This window comes from Gavia stellata, chromosome 30 (assembly GCF_030936135.1).
Source record: "Gavia stellata isolate bGavSte3 chromosome 30, bGavSte3.hap2, whole genome shotgun sequence".
NCBI lineage: Eukaryota > Metazoa > Chordata > Aves > Gaviiformes > Gaviidae > Gavia > Gavia stellata.
Window position 1 is genome coordinate 7,687,145 of NC_082623.1, and position 18,783 is coordinate 7,705,927.

General features: G+C 41.6%; 1 protein-coding gene across 1 annotated transcript; it reads left to right on the forward strand.

The window, feature by feature from the left end:
* The first annotated feature begins 6,960 nt into the window (after positions 1 to 6,960).
* On the forward strand, positions 6,961 to 8,104 carry TSHB (thyroid stimulating hormone subunit beta). The gene is made up of 2 exons (XM_009812790.2): positions 6,961 to 7,122; positions 7,862 to 8,104. Exons 1-2 carry the CDS (start codon positions 6,961 to 6,963, stop codon positions 8,102 to 8,104), a joined length of 405 nt encoding a protein of 134 aa, XP_009811092.1.
* Positions 8,105 to 18,783: the final 10,679 nt, after the last annotated feature.

The following is an 18,783-nucleotide window of genomic DNA, read 5'->3' on the forward strand; positions in this document are numbered from 1 at the left end:
TTCAAATCGGACCACAAGGTTACTTTGACAACTTGAGAAAACCCACATTTTCTATCTTACTTAAAAAAGAATAATGTAACCACTGCCAGAGTTTAAAACTACAGTACAAGGTGAGCATATGCCAGCACTTCCAGGTGCATCATAATTGTCACTTGACTATAACTGATAGTTATTTCCGAATGGTATTTAAAATTGTGTTTTGTTCAAAAGCTGCAAGAGCAGAAAGTGCAAAATAGAATGCGGAAAATAAGAACAGATCTGAAGAAAATCACACTTTCAGGACTCACCCATACGGACTCGCAGGTAGTACAGAGTAACAGATCCGGTGTCCCAGCATGTGCCTGTACTTCGGGCTCTCCCATACCCTCCCTGAGGGGCTGGGCGAAGGCAGGGATGTCTCCATGGAAACCAGTGAAGCTGCACTGGAGTTAGATGTTAGTCGGTATACCCACGCTAGTGCTGACCTCACCTGATTGAGACTAACTGGGTAACATGAGAGGAAGGGGAATGTTACCTGTCAGCAGTTGCTGATCTTACTTCACAGTGGCTTTAAAAAGTAGCTTTTTCAGAATCAGACACTGTACTGGAAGAATTGCTTTAAACAGTTTTCCCCAAGCATATCTTGATTAAAAAGATGTATTAAAAATATCCTCAGGTATGCATGATAGTTATTGTAAAGGACAACTATTTTTAAAACAGTAAGAATAATATTTCTTTACATTTCTGAACTAAAAGGATTTTTTTGAAAAAATTGCTACAGGAATTGAATGTCTTTAATAAGAAAAACCCAGCACAATTAACAGTGTTCTTCCTACAACCTTTTCTGTCCCTAGATATTAAAGTATTTAATTTAGTTTGCCTTGATTCTACCAGGAGTATCTTGGGGGGGAAGGGTTCATGAGGAAGAACAGTCTTCCCTTTTCCTTCCTTACAGCCATGTTAATTTTTAGTTGGAATCTTAAGAGTGGCTTCCTTATTGGGAGGCATTCACTTTGGTGGCCTTCACAGTCTGTCATAGCTGTGGTAGACACTTCTTTTTCAGATGGGCATATGAGATTGCCTAAGAGAGGAATGCATCTTGGGTAGGAGCAGCATCTGACAGGACTGCATGCCCAAAGTCTAAAAGAAGAAACAGAAACATACCCTAATGTTCGTACTGAGCATATACGATTAGCTTAAATTCTGATCTAAAAAAAAGTCAGTTGTACATGCATAGCGTCAAGTCTCCACACCAGATCTTCATCAGTGAAGGTTTTGTCTGTTTACCTGCTGACTACTTACCAGATTGCCAGTCAAATTGCCAGTCAAATCAGAACAGTACAACCCTTAGAAACTGAAAAGTGCCTGTGACTTTTACCCCTTAGCATTGTTACGATATTGGGTGATTCATCCCTGATAATATTGCAGAAGGCTTCTGGCTTGTCTGTCTTCTTGTTGTTGTTGTTTGGGTTTTTTTAAATTTTGTCCTCAGTGTAGCACTTGTATATCTTAGAAAAACAGAAATATCTAGCACTTTCCAAAGACATGAAACCAGGTACAAACTGGTCTATCATATGAGCCAAACAGCAAATAGGATTATGAAGTATTTTCAGACCATAAATGGTATCGTTGGCATACGATCTGCAACAAAGAGAATTGCTATTTTAACCTGTGGTTGATAGGAAATGCTGCAGCTAATCCTTGGAAAGAAAGAGAAGAGTGGTCATCTGTGAATCTATAAATTTAAGAGATGAGAGCTATGTTTCAAGCTGTTACAGAGAGACTTGCAATAGACAGATTAGCTTTGAAAATTCAGCAGCCACAGTCTGTTTAAATGCAAAACCTGGCAAAAACACTTGTTTCTATGGCAGCATATTAAGATCTTATTTCCTTTTATCAGTGGAGGTCTGCAACAGGATGGAGTTGGAAGTAATTCCTCTACCAGAATACTAATCTTTTAGAAATCTGATTGGCTTTGTCTGTTTTTCATCAGCATAGCTTCTAATTCTCTGTTGTTTGCAAGCATGGACATGTTTTTATTTTAATATCCACAGTGCTACATGCAGTGGAAACAAGTTACTCTGCTTTGTAAGTTAACCTGCTCATAAGATCACAAAGTTTTCATTGTGTTGTACTACTAACAGGGGAAGAGTGAGTAGGAATAATGTGTGATAACTTCCTACTTTTATCTTAGGCATTGGTCAGTGATAGAGAATCCTATTAAATTACTTTTACATATCAGCTTCTGGTATGCACTGAATTTCTTTAGCCCATTACAGAGATTCCTGGGTAATGATTTTATGATTACTAAATTCTGTTTACAGAGATCACTTAAAACACTTCTTGTAGAACATCAGCGTACTGTCTTTCACTTAATGAAAGTATAAAATAACTGATGTCAGTGAATGGATTGGTTTAGTTAACAGAAAGGTTAAAGATAAATAATTAACAGTGTAACTGGCTGTTCCAGAACAAGGCTACAAAGCTGATGGCTGTAAAAACACATTAAAAATTTCTATCACTGAATAGTCTGTAGGTCAGCAGGATGGATCCTGCTGATCCAAAGAAATTAATCCATAAGATTTTTGACTATGGATTCTAGGAAACTGTATGAAAGAAGCTTTGGGCACTCATAGATTGCCACACTGGACTTCGTCCTGCCACAGTCTTTCGTCTTGCTGCTCCCAGTAGGTAGTGGGATCTCACTCCCATCAAGTGTTCACGGAAGTCAGTAGTGAATGAACTCTATGGTCATATCCAGAAGGACAATAAAGGAAATGTTTTTCTACCAGCTTAATAGTTTGTGTAAATTGCTGAAAAGATGTGAATGTGTATATCACTCTGGTGATGTTTAGTGCATCTCTGACAGATGGGCAAGCTAACGTGATGCCAGCAAAGAAGAGGTAGTAGCCAAGAGGTTCTGTGTCCTTATCAGTGTGGACCTAACCTGAGTATGAGCAGCAGTAGTCACATTAGTTTCAAGCTCCACTCAGACTAATTTATTGTGCTTCCAGATAAATGAGTTTTCATGCTTAATACTTGGTCAGATATTTCTGTAATGCACTGCAGTGCATTCAGAGGCTGGGTAAAAAAGTTGCAGTGAATAGATGCACTGCTGAAGTTATACTACCTGCTCCAGTAATTAATAATTCCCAACATTCAGCATACACCATGTTGGACTCTGCCTAATAGCTCAAAATCTTCGTGACAGTAGGGCTCTGGACAGATGGAACCAAGGACATTGCATCTATGTAGTTGCCTTAACGACCAAATTTGTAATCACCTCAAAGAATGAAATCAGGTTTGTGTGGCATGACCTATTTTATATAATACCATCTTGACAGGCATTAATTATGTTCTCATCTGTTAATTCTTTATTGTTCAAATCCTGTATCAACTTTCTGTTATTTTACCTGATTTATTAGGGATAGATGCCAGGCTAACTGGTTGAGAGTTACCTGGGTCAACATTCTCTCTTTAAATATTGGCATAATATTAGCACTTTTCTTAATGTTTTGAAATTTCCTCAGTATTGCAAGACTTGTTAAAATTAGTATTAGCTAGCTAATGATGTTGATTTAAAAATATTTATTCCTTATACAATTTATTTAATATTTTTTGTTGCAAATATGTATGTTGGTTGTTCAGCCACTACATTTTCAAATGCACATGTACTTACTGAAGACTTTGCACTTACTCTGCATCAACAGCTTGTCTTCATCCTAGTAATGTCCCTTGACGTTACTGTTGGCCTCTGTCCTGACAGAAGTTTATTTCCTAGTCTCCAGCTTCCCATGTGAGTTTTCTACACTTTCTCACTTCTAACAGTGATTGTTGTTTGCTTTCCTTTTTTTCATCGCTATAGTTTTTATTGTTGCATTCTCTTTTTAATCTTCACTATCATAGACTTTCAAGCAGTTATAATTTTTTCTTTGCTATTGATGTTTGCAGACATTTCCCTAAATCCTCTTAAAGCAAATTCTTAATCCTTTTTTACCCTAATCTGAATTTCCCCCCCAGTTACATCCATTTTTCTCAAATCAGAGAAATTAGCACTTTGAAGCAGCAAAGGATATATGCCTTCATACTCTGATCTGTCCTCTGCCTCTATTCTTATAGGATACGTTGAGGACACTTTAAACCTGGATGTGGGGGTCTTCCTGTCAGAACCAGTGTATACAAATATAGCTCCAATTGCATAAAGCTGTGCTTGTAAATCTCTGTGAAACCTGTAGAGAAAAGAATCAGCTGTACCTACTTCAGCTGTGCATGCAAGGGTCATGTGATATTCTTGCTTTAGGAATGCCATTTTTTATTCTTATTTTGGCCACTTTTTGTCCTCTCCAGGATTCAGTTTTACGAATTGTTTCCTTTTCCTTTCAGGATCGTTGTCTCCTTTGAAATACGCTTAAGAACCAACATTCTTTTCTGTGATTAAAGTTTTAAACAACCAAACCCATACATATATGTAGTGTATATGTGTACGTGTGTGTGTGTGTATACCCACACATATATATACACATACATGTATATACATACACACATGTATATACACACACACACATATTATCTACATATGGGCGTATGTATGTGTATACTCATATAGCCTGTATGTTTAACTACATTGAAAATACGTCAGAAAAATACAGTTAAATAACGTATTGGAGTAGCATCAAAATAAGACTGTTACACTTCTGTTGCTAAGTGTAGATGGACAGATGTTACTGCGAGTACAATTAATGCTGTGCTTATGTCCTTAAGCCAGAAAGAGTTATATTTAATTCCTGAGAAGTTATATGGTAGAAGTTAACCCATAGTTAAAGACTCCATGAAAACAGAATGCATTTGGCTAGTCTTAACAGAACAAGAACTCTACCATGTTACCAAAAAAACCCACTTGGGGAATTAGTCCAGGACACAAAGCTGGGTGCAGCAGTCCAAAACCACAGGAAAAGGAGACAATATTATTCACAAATTAGCTAAACACCAGCCGAGACTGGCTGGATCACTCCTCCAACAGCCCAAAGTGACCATGTTAACAAGCTCAAACTCAGCTTTACCATATTTCTTATGGCTACCTAAACCAAGAATGTGGTTGACCTGCACAAGACAGACATCAGATCAAAGTCCAAATGGCAGTTAGGTGATTACCTGAAAGGGTTGGTGTTAACAGAGCTGCAGTGAATAAGCATAGTGAGAAGGCTGGCTGAACGCTGATAAAGCCGTAGAGGACAGTGGCTTTGTGCCGCGTCAGTGCAAGACGTGCATGCTGACTCTACCCTTTCTTTTGCTCCTCCCAGGTGTTCCACAAAGTCCTAAACGTGAGTGTTTTTCCCCTCATCTATGGACATCTCAGTTTCACTGGTGGTGGTGGTGGTGCAATGTTTTGCTTCTCATTGTGCTACAAGGAGTGGTTTCTTAAAAGTTTTTCCCCTATCAATTAGTATTTCAGAGTTAATTGCTTGTTACTTCAATATATGCTCAATAGGTTCAAGGCCAGATAATTTCTCAGTGTGTTTTGTTTGAGTAGGTAAGTCAGGCTGTACCTAACCATGCTGCAGAGCAATTGCTTTGATTTGAGATTTGTTAATTTACGTGCATAACACTGCATCTCTCAGTTGCGCCTGCCCAGTAACGAGCAAACTGAGTGAACCAGACTTCATTAAACTTCTGCAAAACATAGGTATAGAATTAGTCATATGTGATTCAGGATGACTCCATTTCCCTGCTAGCCTTCCTGTCATGATGTTGCTGTCCTGTGTAGCGATTAAATTCATCAATAATAACTTTTTTAAAGCAGTGGTTAGTTTAAAAGCCTGAGAGGAGAATGACTGTTAAAATAATTAGATTTCCAGCTCCAGTTTCCAGGTTAGGATATCGTGGACACATTTGTTCCTATCACATTTGCTTTGTGGTTCAGTATGAATTTTCAATAGATGACTTTGTGATAAGAAAGCAGCAATTCAGATGCAATTATATAAACAGTAAGATCAGCCTGGAATTAGCCTGGAGAGTATAAAGCACACACAGAGCTTATGCTGGGTCACTGCCTCCCCCAGCTCAAGGCAGAATCGGGTTCCTGTAATAGGGAAGAATTCAGCTGACAAGAGGTTGGTCTTTCCAGACTTGCATTGTTGCAGCTATGGGGTAAACCAGACTGTGTAATGAATGGCTTTTGCTATGGGAAACTGACAGATGGAAGAGACTAGAGGGTGATGTCCGTATGTTTGTATATGCTGTCATTTAAAGTTTGTAGTTTAGAGGCTATAGAGTAGACCCTGGAATTGTCTCGGAGCTAATCAAAGCTTTGTTCTTGGGATCCCCCAGCAGGTCTGAGAAATGAGGTCCACACAAGAGACAGATAAATTGGGGATTCATTGATTTGAACTCCTTGCTGATGTTCTTTATTGTAGTTTGTTTGAATCTATTATTTAATTCTTGGCAGTGTTCCCATTTCATCATGCCTCTAAGCCAACTGGAAAGTAAAAAATACAGTGGTATGCCTGATACGCACAGCTGTTTCTTTTTCTCTGGAACAGTTTGTAAGAAGCTTTCTTTAGAAAATTATTTTTAAACCAGTGATATTATTTTAGCATCTCTGGTTAATTCTAGAGCTCATGCTCTCTCACATACATCACATTTGCAAATCCTTTAGCTCCTGTTATTTTTCTGTGTCAGCATTTTATCACTCATTAGTGAAAAGTTCCATGTAATATGCTTTAGTGGAGGAAAAAGTGAATTTGTTATATGTTGTTAATGGCCTGTTTACCCTTCTTTTCTGTTTAGTGGTTAGTACTATTTCAATTAAAGCTCTGAGATTAGAAAGAACTTGTCAGGCTGTAGCTAAAAAAGTTAAGATTACTTCTAATCTGTGACTATTGTAACTGTTCTTGTCAAATTCTGAGAAAAGGGCTGGAAGGCACATCTGATTTTACTTAGGGTTTGCTTTTTTTGTTTGTTTGTTTTTTCTCCCATCTAGCAATGAGTCCCTTCTTTGTGATGTCTCTGCTCTTTGGCCTGACTTTTGGTCAAACAGCATCACTTTGTGCTCCTTCTGAGTATATAATCCATGTGGAGAAAAGGGAATGTGCCTACTGCCTGGCCATCAACACCACCATCTGCGCTGGATTTTGCATGACTCGGGTACAAGACGTTACTCTGGTTTTGGCAGTTGTTTCTATAATGGCCATCACTGCAAAACAAGTGCCTATTCTCACTGGAAAACTGTGTGTAAATGATCCAATTCTAATAGTGTTTGTCACAGACAGAAAAATCACACTATCATGTTTTCAAGTTAGCTTTTTGTGAAGGTATGGATGAGAAATACCAAGCTTCTGGAACTACGGAGTTTATAACACCAGTGGCATAGCAGAGAACTGGCTGCTGCTGTCACTGCAGAGCCTCTGTAGTCAGTTGGTGGGGTCAGGATGGAACAGAAGCAGATTTTATTTAGTCACTTATTTAATGTAAATTACTTGGGTAACTTCTACTCTCACTACTGTTACGACAGCTAGCTGTGGAGAGGGAGAGTATCTCGCAGGTAGGCATGCCTAACACTATGCTTGAGCTTTATTGTTCAACATAGCATTTCAAGTTCCACCTTGGTCAGTAGGTAGCGAATACAAATGACAAAGCATTGTTAGCACTCTGAGCCAAGCAGATTAGTTAAAACCATAAAAGCAAGGTGAACATACCTGTGGGGGTAGAGAGCCCCAATCATATGCAGATTCAAAATTACAGATCTGAACAGAAGTACGCTGAAAATATCAGAGCCAGTCTAAGTGTAAAGAGGTTTGCCTTCTGCACCTTTGAGAAAATGTCAAAAGTCTGCTGACACTCATGTATGCTTCAGTGAAACAACGCATTTCTTTTTTCTTTGTAGGACAGCAATGGCAAGAAGCTGCTACTCAAAAGTGCTCTGTCCCAGAACGTGTGCACATATAAAGAGATGTTGTATCAAACAGCACTGATTCCGGGCTGTCCTCATCACACCCTCCCGTATTATTCCTACCCTGTGGCTGTGAGCTGCAAGTGTGGTAAATGTAACACTGATTATAGTGACTGCGTTCATGAGAAGGTTAGGACTAACTATTGCACTAAACCACAGAAGCTCTGTAATATGTAAGCTTCCAACAGAATGTGGTCAAAATGTACCTCTCTGCTCACAACTAAACATAAATAAAAGTGTATTTCATAACAGGTTTGCAAACTGGTGTGCACAAAGTTTTATTCTAAAGATGTATTGCTAGTTACTTCAATTAACTGGATATCCTGTGCCGTGCACAAAAGCAGCATCATAGGACTGCAGGTTTGTATTTAGAACACACCTGTAATTTACTTCGGTGAAGGAGAAACAACTGTGTACGTATAAGCCTTTGCTCATTAATTCCAGCTATTTTGTGAAGAGATGCTCAGAGACAAAACATTTTATACACTTGAGAGTTAAAAAAAAGGCAACACATACTCTTAGTATTGAACATTTTAATTAGATTTTGACATATACTTACAGCCTTCGTATTAGCATCGGTATTTTTCCATATATGTAATCTAAAAGGACCCTAGCTTCAGTGTAGTCAGCTGGGACTAAGCACATACAGTTTGCTTATCTACACTATAGATACATGTCATCACAACTGTTGTCCAGACCTCTGTTCATTAGGTGTACTTTTTCATGTCTGCACTAGTGGAGTAAGCCTCTCTTTTCTATTAAGTACATTGGAACACTTGTCTCTCTGTGAGCACTGAAGAATCAGTGAAGCTTCAAATCTTGCTACTCTGTTCTCCCGCAGGGGAGTGCAATACCATCAAAGTGAAACTCGGGGAAAAAAAACTTTCTCCCCACACAGGTCAGCTGGTCCCTTGTGAGTAGGAAGGAGCTGAGCCCCACCCTCTGTGCTGAACATGCACAGGTGAGAAGCGCAGACCCAGGAATAAGGAAATAAATGTCAACTACAAATGTTTCCTTTGCACTGAGATTCCCCCCCTCCCCACCCCCTGTAAGTGCTACTGTTTCATCAGACCTGATGACTCTGGCAAGCTATGATTGTACTAAACCAATCCCTGACAATGAGAGCTAGTTTTCACCTGATTTAAGTGATTCCAAAACAAAGTAGAAAAGCTTACAGAATCCAGCGACAGAGTTGCAACTTTGCACCTCACCTCTACTACCTACATACCACAGGAGTGATGAAAGCACAGTTTGATTAAACTGTCCCTGCTCAAGTAAGGTGACCTCTGCTGATCCAGGAGTACTGCAGACAGGACAGCAAGACTACAGTCAAGGCATGAACAGGGCTGACAAAAAATAAAATTCTCCATGCTTCCTTGACTGAGGAACAGCACTACCATTCTGCATGTCTTTGCAAATGCAGCCAGGAAAAAAAAAATCTAAGTGTATAAACAAATTAAATGGTAGTAAAAGGATTTTTAACAACATGTAACTGTAAAAAAAAAACCAAACCACCTATCTCAGAGCTAAGAATTTGCAGCTCTGTGCAGATGCACTAAAAGTTCAAAAACCCATTAAATACAATTTTCAGGTAATACATGCCACTAACATGTTAAATCACTACCAAAAGCTTTGTCTTTTTTCACCCCTTCCCAGCCCTGTGTTTTGCCTTGTAAAGTGAGTTACTTCACTATAGCTCTCTCAGTTGTTCAGTGATTGCAAGCGTGTCTTTATGTAAAACAATCTTCACTTTTAAAGTGGAGTATTAAGTGGAACAGATTTATCCAGAGGTTCACATCAGGAGAGCAGCATTTGTGCTCTTTCAGTTATCCAGGCAGAGATTTGCTTTATTTTAGCAAGTAACAGACCCAAACGATCCCTACAGCCATGTAGATGAAGACCAACTTGTTATGCCCACCTGGAACCGCCAGCTGTACTCAAAGATTGCCATTGTACCCATGGAGAATTAACCTGCTGATAACCCTCAGAGACACTGTACTCCCAGCTGTTGGCATAGATTTTTTTTTTGTCTGTCTTTCTGTTTATTTTTGCTTACAGCAAAACCAAAATAAGGCAAAAAACAATGACACACCTACTAACATACTCCTGCTTTTGTTGGTATTAACATAAAGTTCTAGTTTTGTTTGTGTGGGAGGGAAGTTGCATACATCTGCTATACATTCTTTGACCTTTTAAACTTCTCTTGTGTCTTACATAAACATCAGTATTTCTTCTTGGGAAAAGCCTCATGGTGCAGGTAAGTGCCAGTTAGACCTTAAAACTGTTTATCTACCTTCCCAAGAGTTTTGCTTGATTACTTTTTATGGAGCAGCACAAGGTGCCATTCCATAGCTAAGCCCAGAGTCAAGCAGGGAACTATTGTGAAGAGTTCATTTTAGGGGTTGACTGTTAACAGCATCCAGAGACAACCACATAACCAGTTAGGAAAAATCAATAGGGCAGGGCTTTTTTTTTTTTTTTTTAGTTTTCATAGTCTCCTATACTATTCAGTGTGCAAACAAGGGAAAGTAGATGACAGAAAAGGAACAGTCCTAAGAGAAGCATATGTTAAGTTTACATAGCATTCCATAGTTAACAGGTGAAAAGTATTAAAAAGAAAATAAGAAATGTCCCAGCTCAGCAAGACGGTCCTAAAACTTGTAAAGTCTTTTAATGGCCTCTGTGTGCACGCACCCAGCTGCTAAGAGTGTGCCACTCTTCTTCTGAGCACAGCAGGTTTGACACATTACATACTTTAGTTAGCTTTGGGGTGGTATCTACAAACTTTCAACCAGGTATTGAACAGCAGACCTTACTCATAAGGTACTGTGATGCTGAAATTAAGCAGAAAGTAACTTATTACCTTACGTTTTCTCCTGAAAATCCAGTTCTTGCTCTTCCTCATCCCTCATTAAGGACGACGCGGGAATATTTGATGTTCTTGCCACCATCCATCGCAGTATCTCCATTCACTCATGCAATTTCTTATGAAAAGTAGCAGTGACTAACCTGTACCTCACAGAGGTTAGGTACTAGCACTGAAGACATCAATAGCCTGCTCTTCACCCTTTCTCATCCCAAGAATTCTCTCTGCCCCCGGCCCTCCCTTCCAGGACCCATGTGCTATGTACAAAAAAAAATTACCTACATTGAATGTAGCCCTCAAGCAATCAAAAGTACAACCTGAAAAAATGCCAACTGCCACAATACTTAGAGCCTTAAAGTTCTACATGAAAGTGTAAAAGTCAATTTTTAACAGTAACATCAAATAATTAATACTTAGAAATAGATCCTCGAACCAAACGCATACGCTATGAGGATGACAAATAAATATTCAATTGCCCACTCTTCTAGCATCCTGTAACTGAATTTTCAACGTCTCTGTGGGAAAGGTGATAACGACCTGGCATGTTTCAGCACCAATGTCCTACACCACCATCTCTTCACTTACAATAAGCCCTTTCTAACACAGAGGGAGAAAAGATCATGAAAGGGTAATATTATTATTCTTTTGCAGCAGGAATCATAATAATCTAGTTTGCCATGCTTGTTGCATGTAACCTTATTCTCATGTACAGGAGCAAAGTCTAAACGGTAATTTCAGCCTACTGATATATTCATTACCCAGCTCTAATCCTACACTGTATCGCATCAGTTACAACCATGGCAGCACCTGTTTGTGCCACTACCATTTATTAAATAGGTTAATTAATCCCAACTCCATTCAAAGCAGGAGAGAGAAATAAATCAGTCTGGAAACATCTATTCTGACCAACAAGATGAGTTTTTAACCTGATTACCAAAGTTTACTCAGATTGAAATGCAAAGCATATAATGACAGACAAGAAATTGTCAGTATGTGGCAAACTATCAGATTCCTAGTTAATACTACGTACTGTGATGTAAACTCATTACTGCTCATTTTTATAAAATTCTACTAACTTCCATTTTTAAATTAAGTGTTACATTCAGAAAGGCCATTAAGGTGAATCAAAGTACTTAAAACAATTTAATCAACCTGAAAATCAAAACTCTGACATAGACAAAACATGAATGATCTGGAATATTAGAAAAGAAATGTTTCCATCCCTGCCAAAGAAGTGTCCGAAATAGTAATCTCCTGTCAGCTTGACTGCATTCTTGTGAGTTACCAGGGTCAAATTAACTGCAACACCTAAAAGTACTACCGAGATGCAAGGTATATTTTTTTCCGTCTACACAAATTCACTTTTAGAAATACAATTGTAGCTCCCAAGAAATTAGATATTCCATTCACACTTTGCTTGAAATAGTAAATAAAGGAACCAGAATTCACAGGATACAAATATGAAATTTAATTTTCTTAGAAAAATCTTGCTTTCAATTTTGCAGTTTTCATGAATGTTCCTGGAATCTGATACTCCATTCCAAACACCTTCATTTTATTTCAACTGCAGCATAGCCTCCGTGAAAGACTAAGGCAATCTGCTAGGTGGCCCTCCTTGAGCAGGGGTGTTGGACCAGACGACCTCCAGAGGTTCCTTCCAAACTCAACCATTCTGTGATAATAGCAAAAGCTTTGTGCAGGGTAACTGCAATAACAAGCTGACAGCATTTACATGTTTGTCACGGATTACTACACAAGGCATGAACTATAACTGTCATATGTAAAATTTGGTGATAAAGAAATGCCTTCGCAAGCAAGGTTTGAAAATTCATATTCTCCAAAACCACCATTTAAAATTAATAGAAAATCCAGAGGATTTTGCAGGAACAGTAGGAGCCTTACTTCTGTAAGATATATCCCTTACACCTATGGTTTAAACAATCCAGTTACGGCTAGATATATACAAGACTAATTCTACAACTGTTGGACCAGGAGTGGTTAGTTTCAATTAAGTTACAAAAGACTTTCTGGTGGAGAGAAAGTCTGGTATTCCACAGCCCCCAACACAACTGTAAAAACTGTACAGTGACAGCATGCAAAAGAGCAGCGGACTCCCGAGTTCTCAGCGAATAGCTGCAACATGAATTGCTACTCTCTAGTTTGTGAAGAGCATAGAGAATGACAGGAAAAAAGTGGGAAGCAGGTATTTACCCAACAAAGCAGCAATTATGTTACATAGTAAATGGCAAAGAAACAAAATCTTCAGCTTTAAGATCAGACAGCGGCTTCTCAAGGTGTCTGAGCCTTTAAAAAGGGTATTTAGCCCAGGAAAATTTAAGTCAGGTTACTATTTAGCAGCATGTGAACTCAGCAAAATAAAAAAGGGAACTAGGCCTACTTACAGCAATAAGCAGCACTGCAAAATTATTATAATGCTTCCTTATACCTGGGACTGACAGATTTGTCTTCAGTATGAACATACGCCTTCAAAAACCAGCAGTCTACTTTTATGGCTAACGCCTATGCAAAATCATTGAGAGGAAAATAACTAACACGGCTTCTTGTACACTTAAGAAAAATCCAAATTAAGACATTTGGGTGGTGTTAATGCATCTATTTAAACACACATTTACATGCTCCCGGCGCACTTTGTCCTTTTGGCCTTTCAGCAGCATTTGTGTTCAACTTTAAGACCCTCAGGTCCAACGGCGGCAATCTACTGAAGTGATGACTCCTCAGGGTCGGGGGTTTGTTTACACCTCATTTATCTTAGGACGCCTTTTCAAGTAACTAGGCAATGGATTTGCAGACAATCCTAACATCCTCACCTCTTCTCAACACCCTGACGCTGGCGAGGGAGTAACAGAAAAGCATGGGCGCACAAAACACAACGTAGGCTGGGTCAACCAGAGCCCACGCGGGAACAAACCTGTCCTCTACACGTCATCGACAGCGATACTGTCGTCACATCAGCGAGGCCTCTCCTACCCGGGAGAGGCTTGAAAACTGGGTCACGCTCTCACTCCAGCTTCTTTGCCGCTAGACAGCTCTCAGCCAAGCGCCCGGGCTTCAGGCCACCACCACCGCCGCAGCGGGGAGCGCGGACACCCCGGGGGCGCGGGGCTGCAGCTGCCGCTCCCCGTCGGCTCGCGCCGGCGGCCTCTGACGCGGGTGCTCAGCGGCAGCCACGCTGCCGCCGATTTTGAGGAGCACAACCCCGAACGAATTGAGGCCTCTGAAACTGGGGAAGGAGAACGCAAGCGGACAGCGCTCGGCTTCCCTCCGGTTCGTCCGGAGAGGCACCGCCCGCTCCCGCGGGAGGCAGCTGCGCCCCCGCCGCGTGCGCCGCAGCCTGGAGCCGGGGCTACGCGCCGGCGGGCAGCACCGCCCAAGCGCCAGGGGGCGCCGCGCGCAGCCCATCCGCAGGGACCCACCGGCTGGCGCCGCTCCCTGCCGTGTGGCGCGGCCGCCTCGGCGGGCCCGCGAGCGCTCAGGAGGGGCGGCCTGAGGGGGCCGGGCGGGGCGGAACCCGGGCCCACCCCGCGCACGGAGCCACCTCTTACCCTGCCCCCGCCGGACCGGCGCGCGGTCTTACTACATCTTAGAGCGCGTCGGCTGCCCTGCCGCCTCGAGCGGCGGGCGCAGAGACCCGCCGCTACCGCGGCCGTTACTCCGCCGCCTCTCCACACTCGCCGCCAGCACAAAGCACCGCCCGCGCGCTGGCGCGCACGGGCCGCACTGCGAGTAGCCAATGCGGACCGAGCGCCGCCCATTGCTCCTCCCCGGTGGGCGGGTCCGCTCCGCCGCGCGCGTCCCTGAGGCGAGCCGTGGCGATGCTGTGGCTGCCGCCCGGTCGAGTCCGGCTCCGGTTCTCGGCGAAGGGCCGCGTTCGCCTCGCCTCGCCCGCCGAGGCCTGCTCCTTTACCTGCAGCACGCCCGTGGCGATCGCACCGCTGAGGGTGACGGCCGAGCTCCCCACAGCCCCTCCCCGCAGTCTGCGCTCGCGTCCCGACCTGAGGAGCCCCTCGCCGGGTGGCCGCTGCGCCCCCCTGCCGCCTCGGCTGCTGCCCGGACCGCCACTTCTGGCCGCAGAAGGTGAGGCGAAGGCCGCCCTGCGCGGTGGGAGGGTCCCTGCTGGGCGCCGCGGTCGGGGCCCAGCGCCGTGCCGGCCGCCCCGCGCGCCGCGCTCGCGGGTTCCTCGCGGAACCGAGTGCCGTGAGGGAGTTTGTGGGCGTCTGGGTCTGACAACGCCGGCTGGAGGGCACGGAGACAAGTTCTCTCTGGTAGTCGTTTATTTCGGGTTATTTTTATTAGAAAGTCGTTTCAAACTCAAGACAGAAAAGCTGGTAAAACGCCACTTCAGAACACATTAGGCTAAAGCCACGTGAAAGCTGATTTCGGCAACAGAATAAGTTGTTTTTTTCTCTCAAAGAAAGCTGCCATAGAGGTAATTCTGCTACAGACTTTGTAGCATAACCCGATACGCCAGTTCTGTCCAAAATCAGAATTTGTGCTATAGAAACAAATAGGTTATATTGGAAGTGGTTTGTGTTTTGGAGAACCCAGTGGCTGCAGCACCAATAGAGAGGAAGAAGTAAGATTGAAAACCTTTATTTATGTACATTTTCTAGGAACAGCACCTGATGCTGTTAAGCAGTAGCCTCCAAAGGCTGTAAAATATAGCATTTGAAGGCTTAAGATAACTCAATTTCTTTTTCAATACATATGAAATATATTTGGCTATAAAACTATCACTTTCAGGATGATGAAAAGTGAAATATGAATCTTTACTGTAGGGATATTACAGGGCTGCGTGTCATCACCTGTACAACTTCTGCAAGATAGCAAAACCGGCTGAGTTTTTCCAGTAACAAATGAAGCTCCCACTGAAGTCAGTTACTTAGAAAAATTAGACAAGGGAAATGTGAATAATGATGTTTAGAGATATAATAAGGGCATCAACAATTTACATCTTTATGCTTTAGAACAAACTGTTTGACAGGAAAAGAAGAAAATATGTGTGATGTGCTTTCAGAATTATCACCTGGAGAGATTTGATCTTTTGTCACTTTCCTCTGAAAGAGGCAAAAGGGACAGAACTAAATGGGTACTTCTGCTGACTTATATGGCAATTACTATGTACCTGGTGCATATAAGCATTGGACTTTGTTAATTAAATCCTGGCACACAACTCTGGAGCGTGAACTGTATTTGAGGAAGTTTAGATACTGGTTTGGATTTAGTCACCTTTGAAAAATTTTCTTATTGAAGACATATGGTGTAGTTGCTTGGAAATGATTTTGTACTGCCGACAAAGATCAAAGATTTTGCCCTTTCAAGAGCTGAAATGAAAGAGCAGCAGCACAATAAATTGTGGGCACCATATATCCAGTTTTGATAGCCATAAGCCCGCCTGAGACAGCTGAGCATTTAAAAAGGGCTGCTCAAGCTAGTCAATGGAAATTGGAGTTCTTAACTAGCTATGATCTAAAAGCAACAGGAAAGAATTCTTACAGCTTTGACAGGGGAAAAACAGCTGTATTTTCTGTCCCTTAATGAGTTAAAAAAGACTTTCAGTTACTAAGATGCAGAGAAAACTGCAAATATATTATGCACCTCACAACAGCAGACAACAGCAGGAAACAACACAAGAGGCTATATCTCTGGATTCTGTTAAAGGCACTAGTAGGTGCGTAACATGTTGATTTCCAGCTTAAATTATACTATTAACTTAGAGAACTAAACCAGTAACTGGTATTATTCTGTTCCTGATATGCAGTGCAAGTATCCTGTATACCTAAATAGCAGTAAACCCTAGAGTATAAGCAGTAATTGTCCTCAGAAAAACAAATGCACTGTTCAGAGGAAAAAAAAAACCAAACCCACAAACCCAAAACACTTCAGCAGAAAGTTAGGTTAGGTTGTTCAAGTCTGAATTTATGGAAGGTTTCTTTGTACCACTCTTCCCTGTTTTCATAAGGCACTTAGATGTTTTTGTACTTCTGGGGGAGTGGGGGGCTGGGGAAGCAACAGAAGTTTCTGCAAGCTGACTTTTTATCCAGTGCATCTCAAAAGCAGGAGTGGGCATCTTCCAACTTACTCAAGAAACAGTAAACAAATAAAGAAGTAAACTCTGGTCCTATCATTACATTCTGGTGCTACAAATTTGAGGAATTAAAACCAATTATATGTAGATGTGTTTAAAATAAATAAAATACTGTCATTACGAGGGGGGAATGTAACAGAAGGAAATAGCTTTATTTGCAGTAAACTTCTATACCTGTAGGGCAATAATCTTGGAACCTGAACCACTGGCTTCCCTATTGTGCTATTTTTACTGGTTTTCCTGGAAAGCTGAATTCTTGCTCTGAATGGCAAAAATTACACTCTTCTTTCTGTCAGTATTACCTTGGGAGAAAACACCCCAGTTGTACACTATCTCATTATCTGTTTAGAGCAGAACCAGTTGTAGGGACAGTATCAGGTGTACCTGGGATCCAGGAAATTGCTTTGGCTATGTCAGTTGTCTGCTGTGAGAAACTTACTTTCTTAGTTTCAGCTTGAGAACCTCAGGGATTTGCTGCCAGTGTCATTCTCCCAGTTGAGCCTTTCTTAGGAGCAGACAGGGGCCCTATTTCCTGGTCAAATGCTTGCAAAATAAGGTCCCAGGCCCTACTTTTACATGGCATCCATCGCTACTCAGCTGTGAACAGAGTGATAGGAACCTAACTCTTCTTTGGCGTACGATATAATGTCTCCCTGTCAGCTGGGTACCTGAAGCTAGGCCTGGAAACTGCTCAGCTGGCAGTGCCTGCTGCATACCCAGCATTTAATGCACAGCTGTCTCAGTGTCACAGTTTGTGGTTGAACAACTTGAAAAGAGAGATCTATGTAAAAGACAGCAACACTATTTCCAATCCTGAAGTAACAGAAAAGTCATAGGAGTCTGAGTTTCTTTGGGAAATGAGAGATAAATATCATGACGGATATATATTGCCCACAAACATGCACACTAGAATGCACACATTTTCTGAAATCCCATTTTTTCCGTAGTGTTTCAGTGGAATAAAGACCCCATGACTTTTAAACGCCAAGTTCTGTTAGACATCATGGACCATTTCCATGAGATACGTAGTTTAGCTGAACTTTTCCCCCATCATGTATGGAACAACTGCATCAGAAATCTGAACTAGTGATCATCAGAGAGACAGAGCTGCTATGTGGATATTGTTAGCAAAAAGCTATTCTCTGAAATGGTGAATTATCTCGAGTATGCCAAACATTAAGAGATTCTGAGCCTCTGATGTAACTTATTTTCCCCTTCGGGGGACAACCTTTCTCCCTTCTAGGCTGTTTTAAAAGGAACATTCTCTTATGAATAAATACGACAAATAGAAAAATAAAAATATAGAAACAAACTATGTAAACGCACGCCCTGAGGTATTTCAAGCACACAGGGTAATTTTTATACCTGACATGCAATCCAAAGGCGCCAGTAAGAAAATTTACTTTACGGCTCTGTAAAAATGTCCCATCTTTCTTTCCTGCCTTACACCCGCAAGAAAGGGTGAGGGGTTGAGGTAAGAGTCCCGTGGAAGCTGTGATAGTCACAGAAGCAGAAACAGAGGATATTAAAGTGCTGCGTGTCTTTCGCTGACCATTTTCACTCTTCAGTTGGCTTCCACAGGCCAGTTAGATTTTACAGAGTATGTGACAAAGCTGCTGCTTTTCTGGATATAGGCTCCACTCCTGCACAGTATATATACCATATAGAGTCTTGCAGGATAAAGGGACTTCTGAATAAAACTTTTAGTGGCCCCTTTAACTCATAGATTTGCGTGTGGGTGTGTGTGTCTCAGGCTAGCTTGGGAAGCTTAAGCACACGTTGCACTGCAATTGCTCCCAAATGACTGCATTATCTTGCCAGCTTCCCACCTCTTTCCCCCTCTTCCTTTAGCCTGGATCTCCTTGGACATGTTTCCTCCCCCAG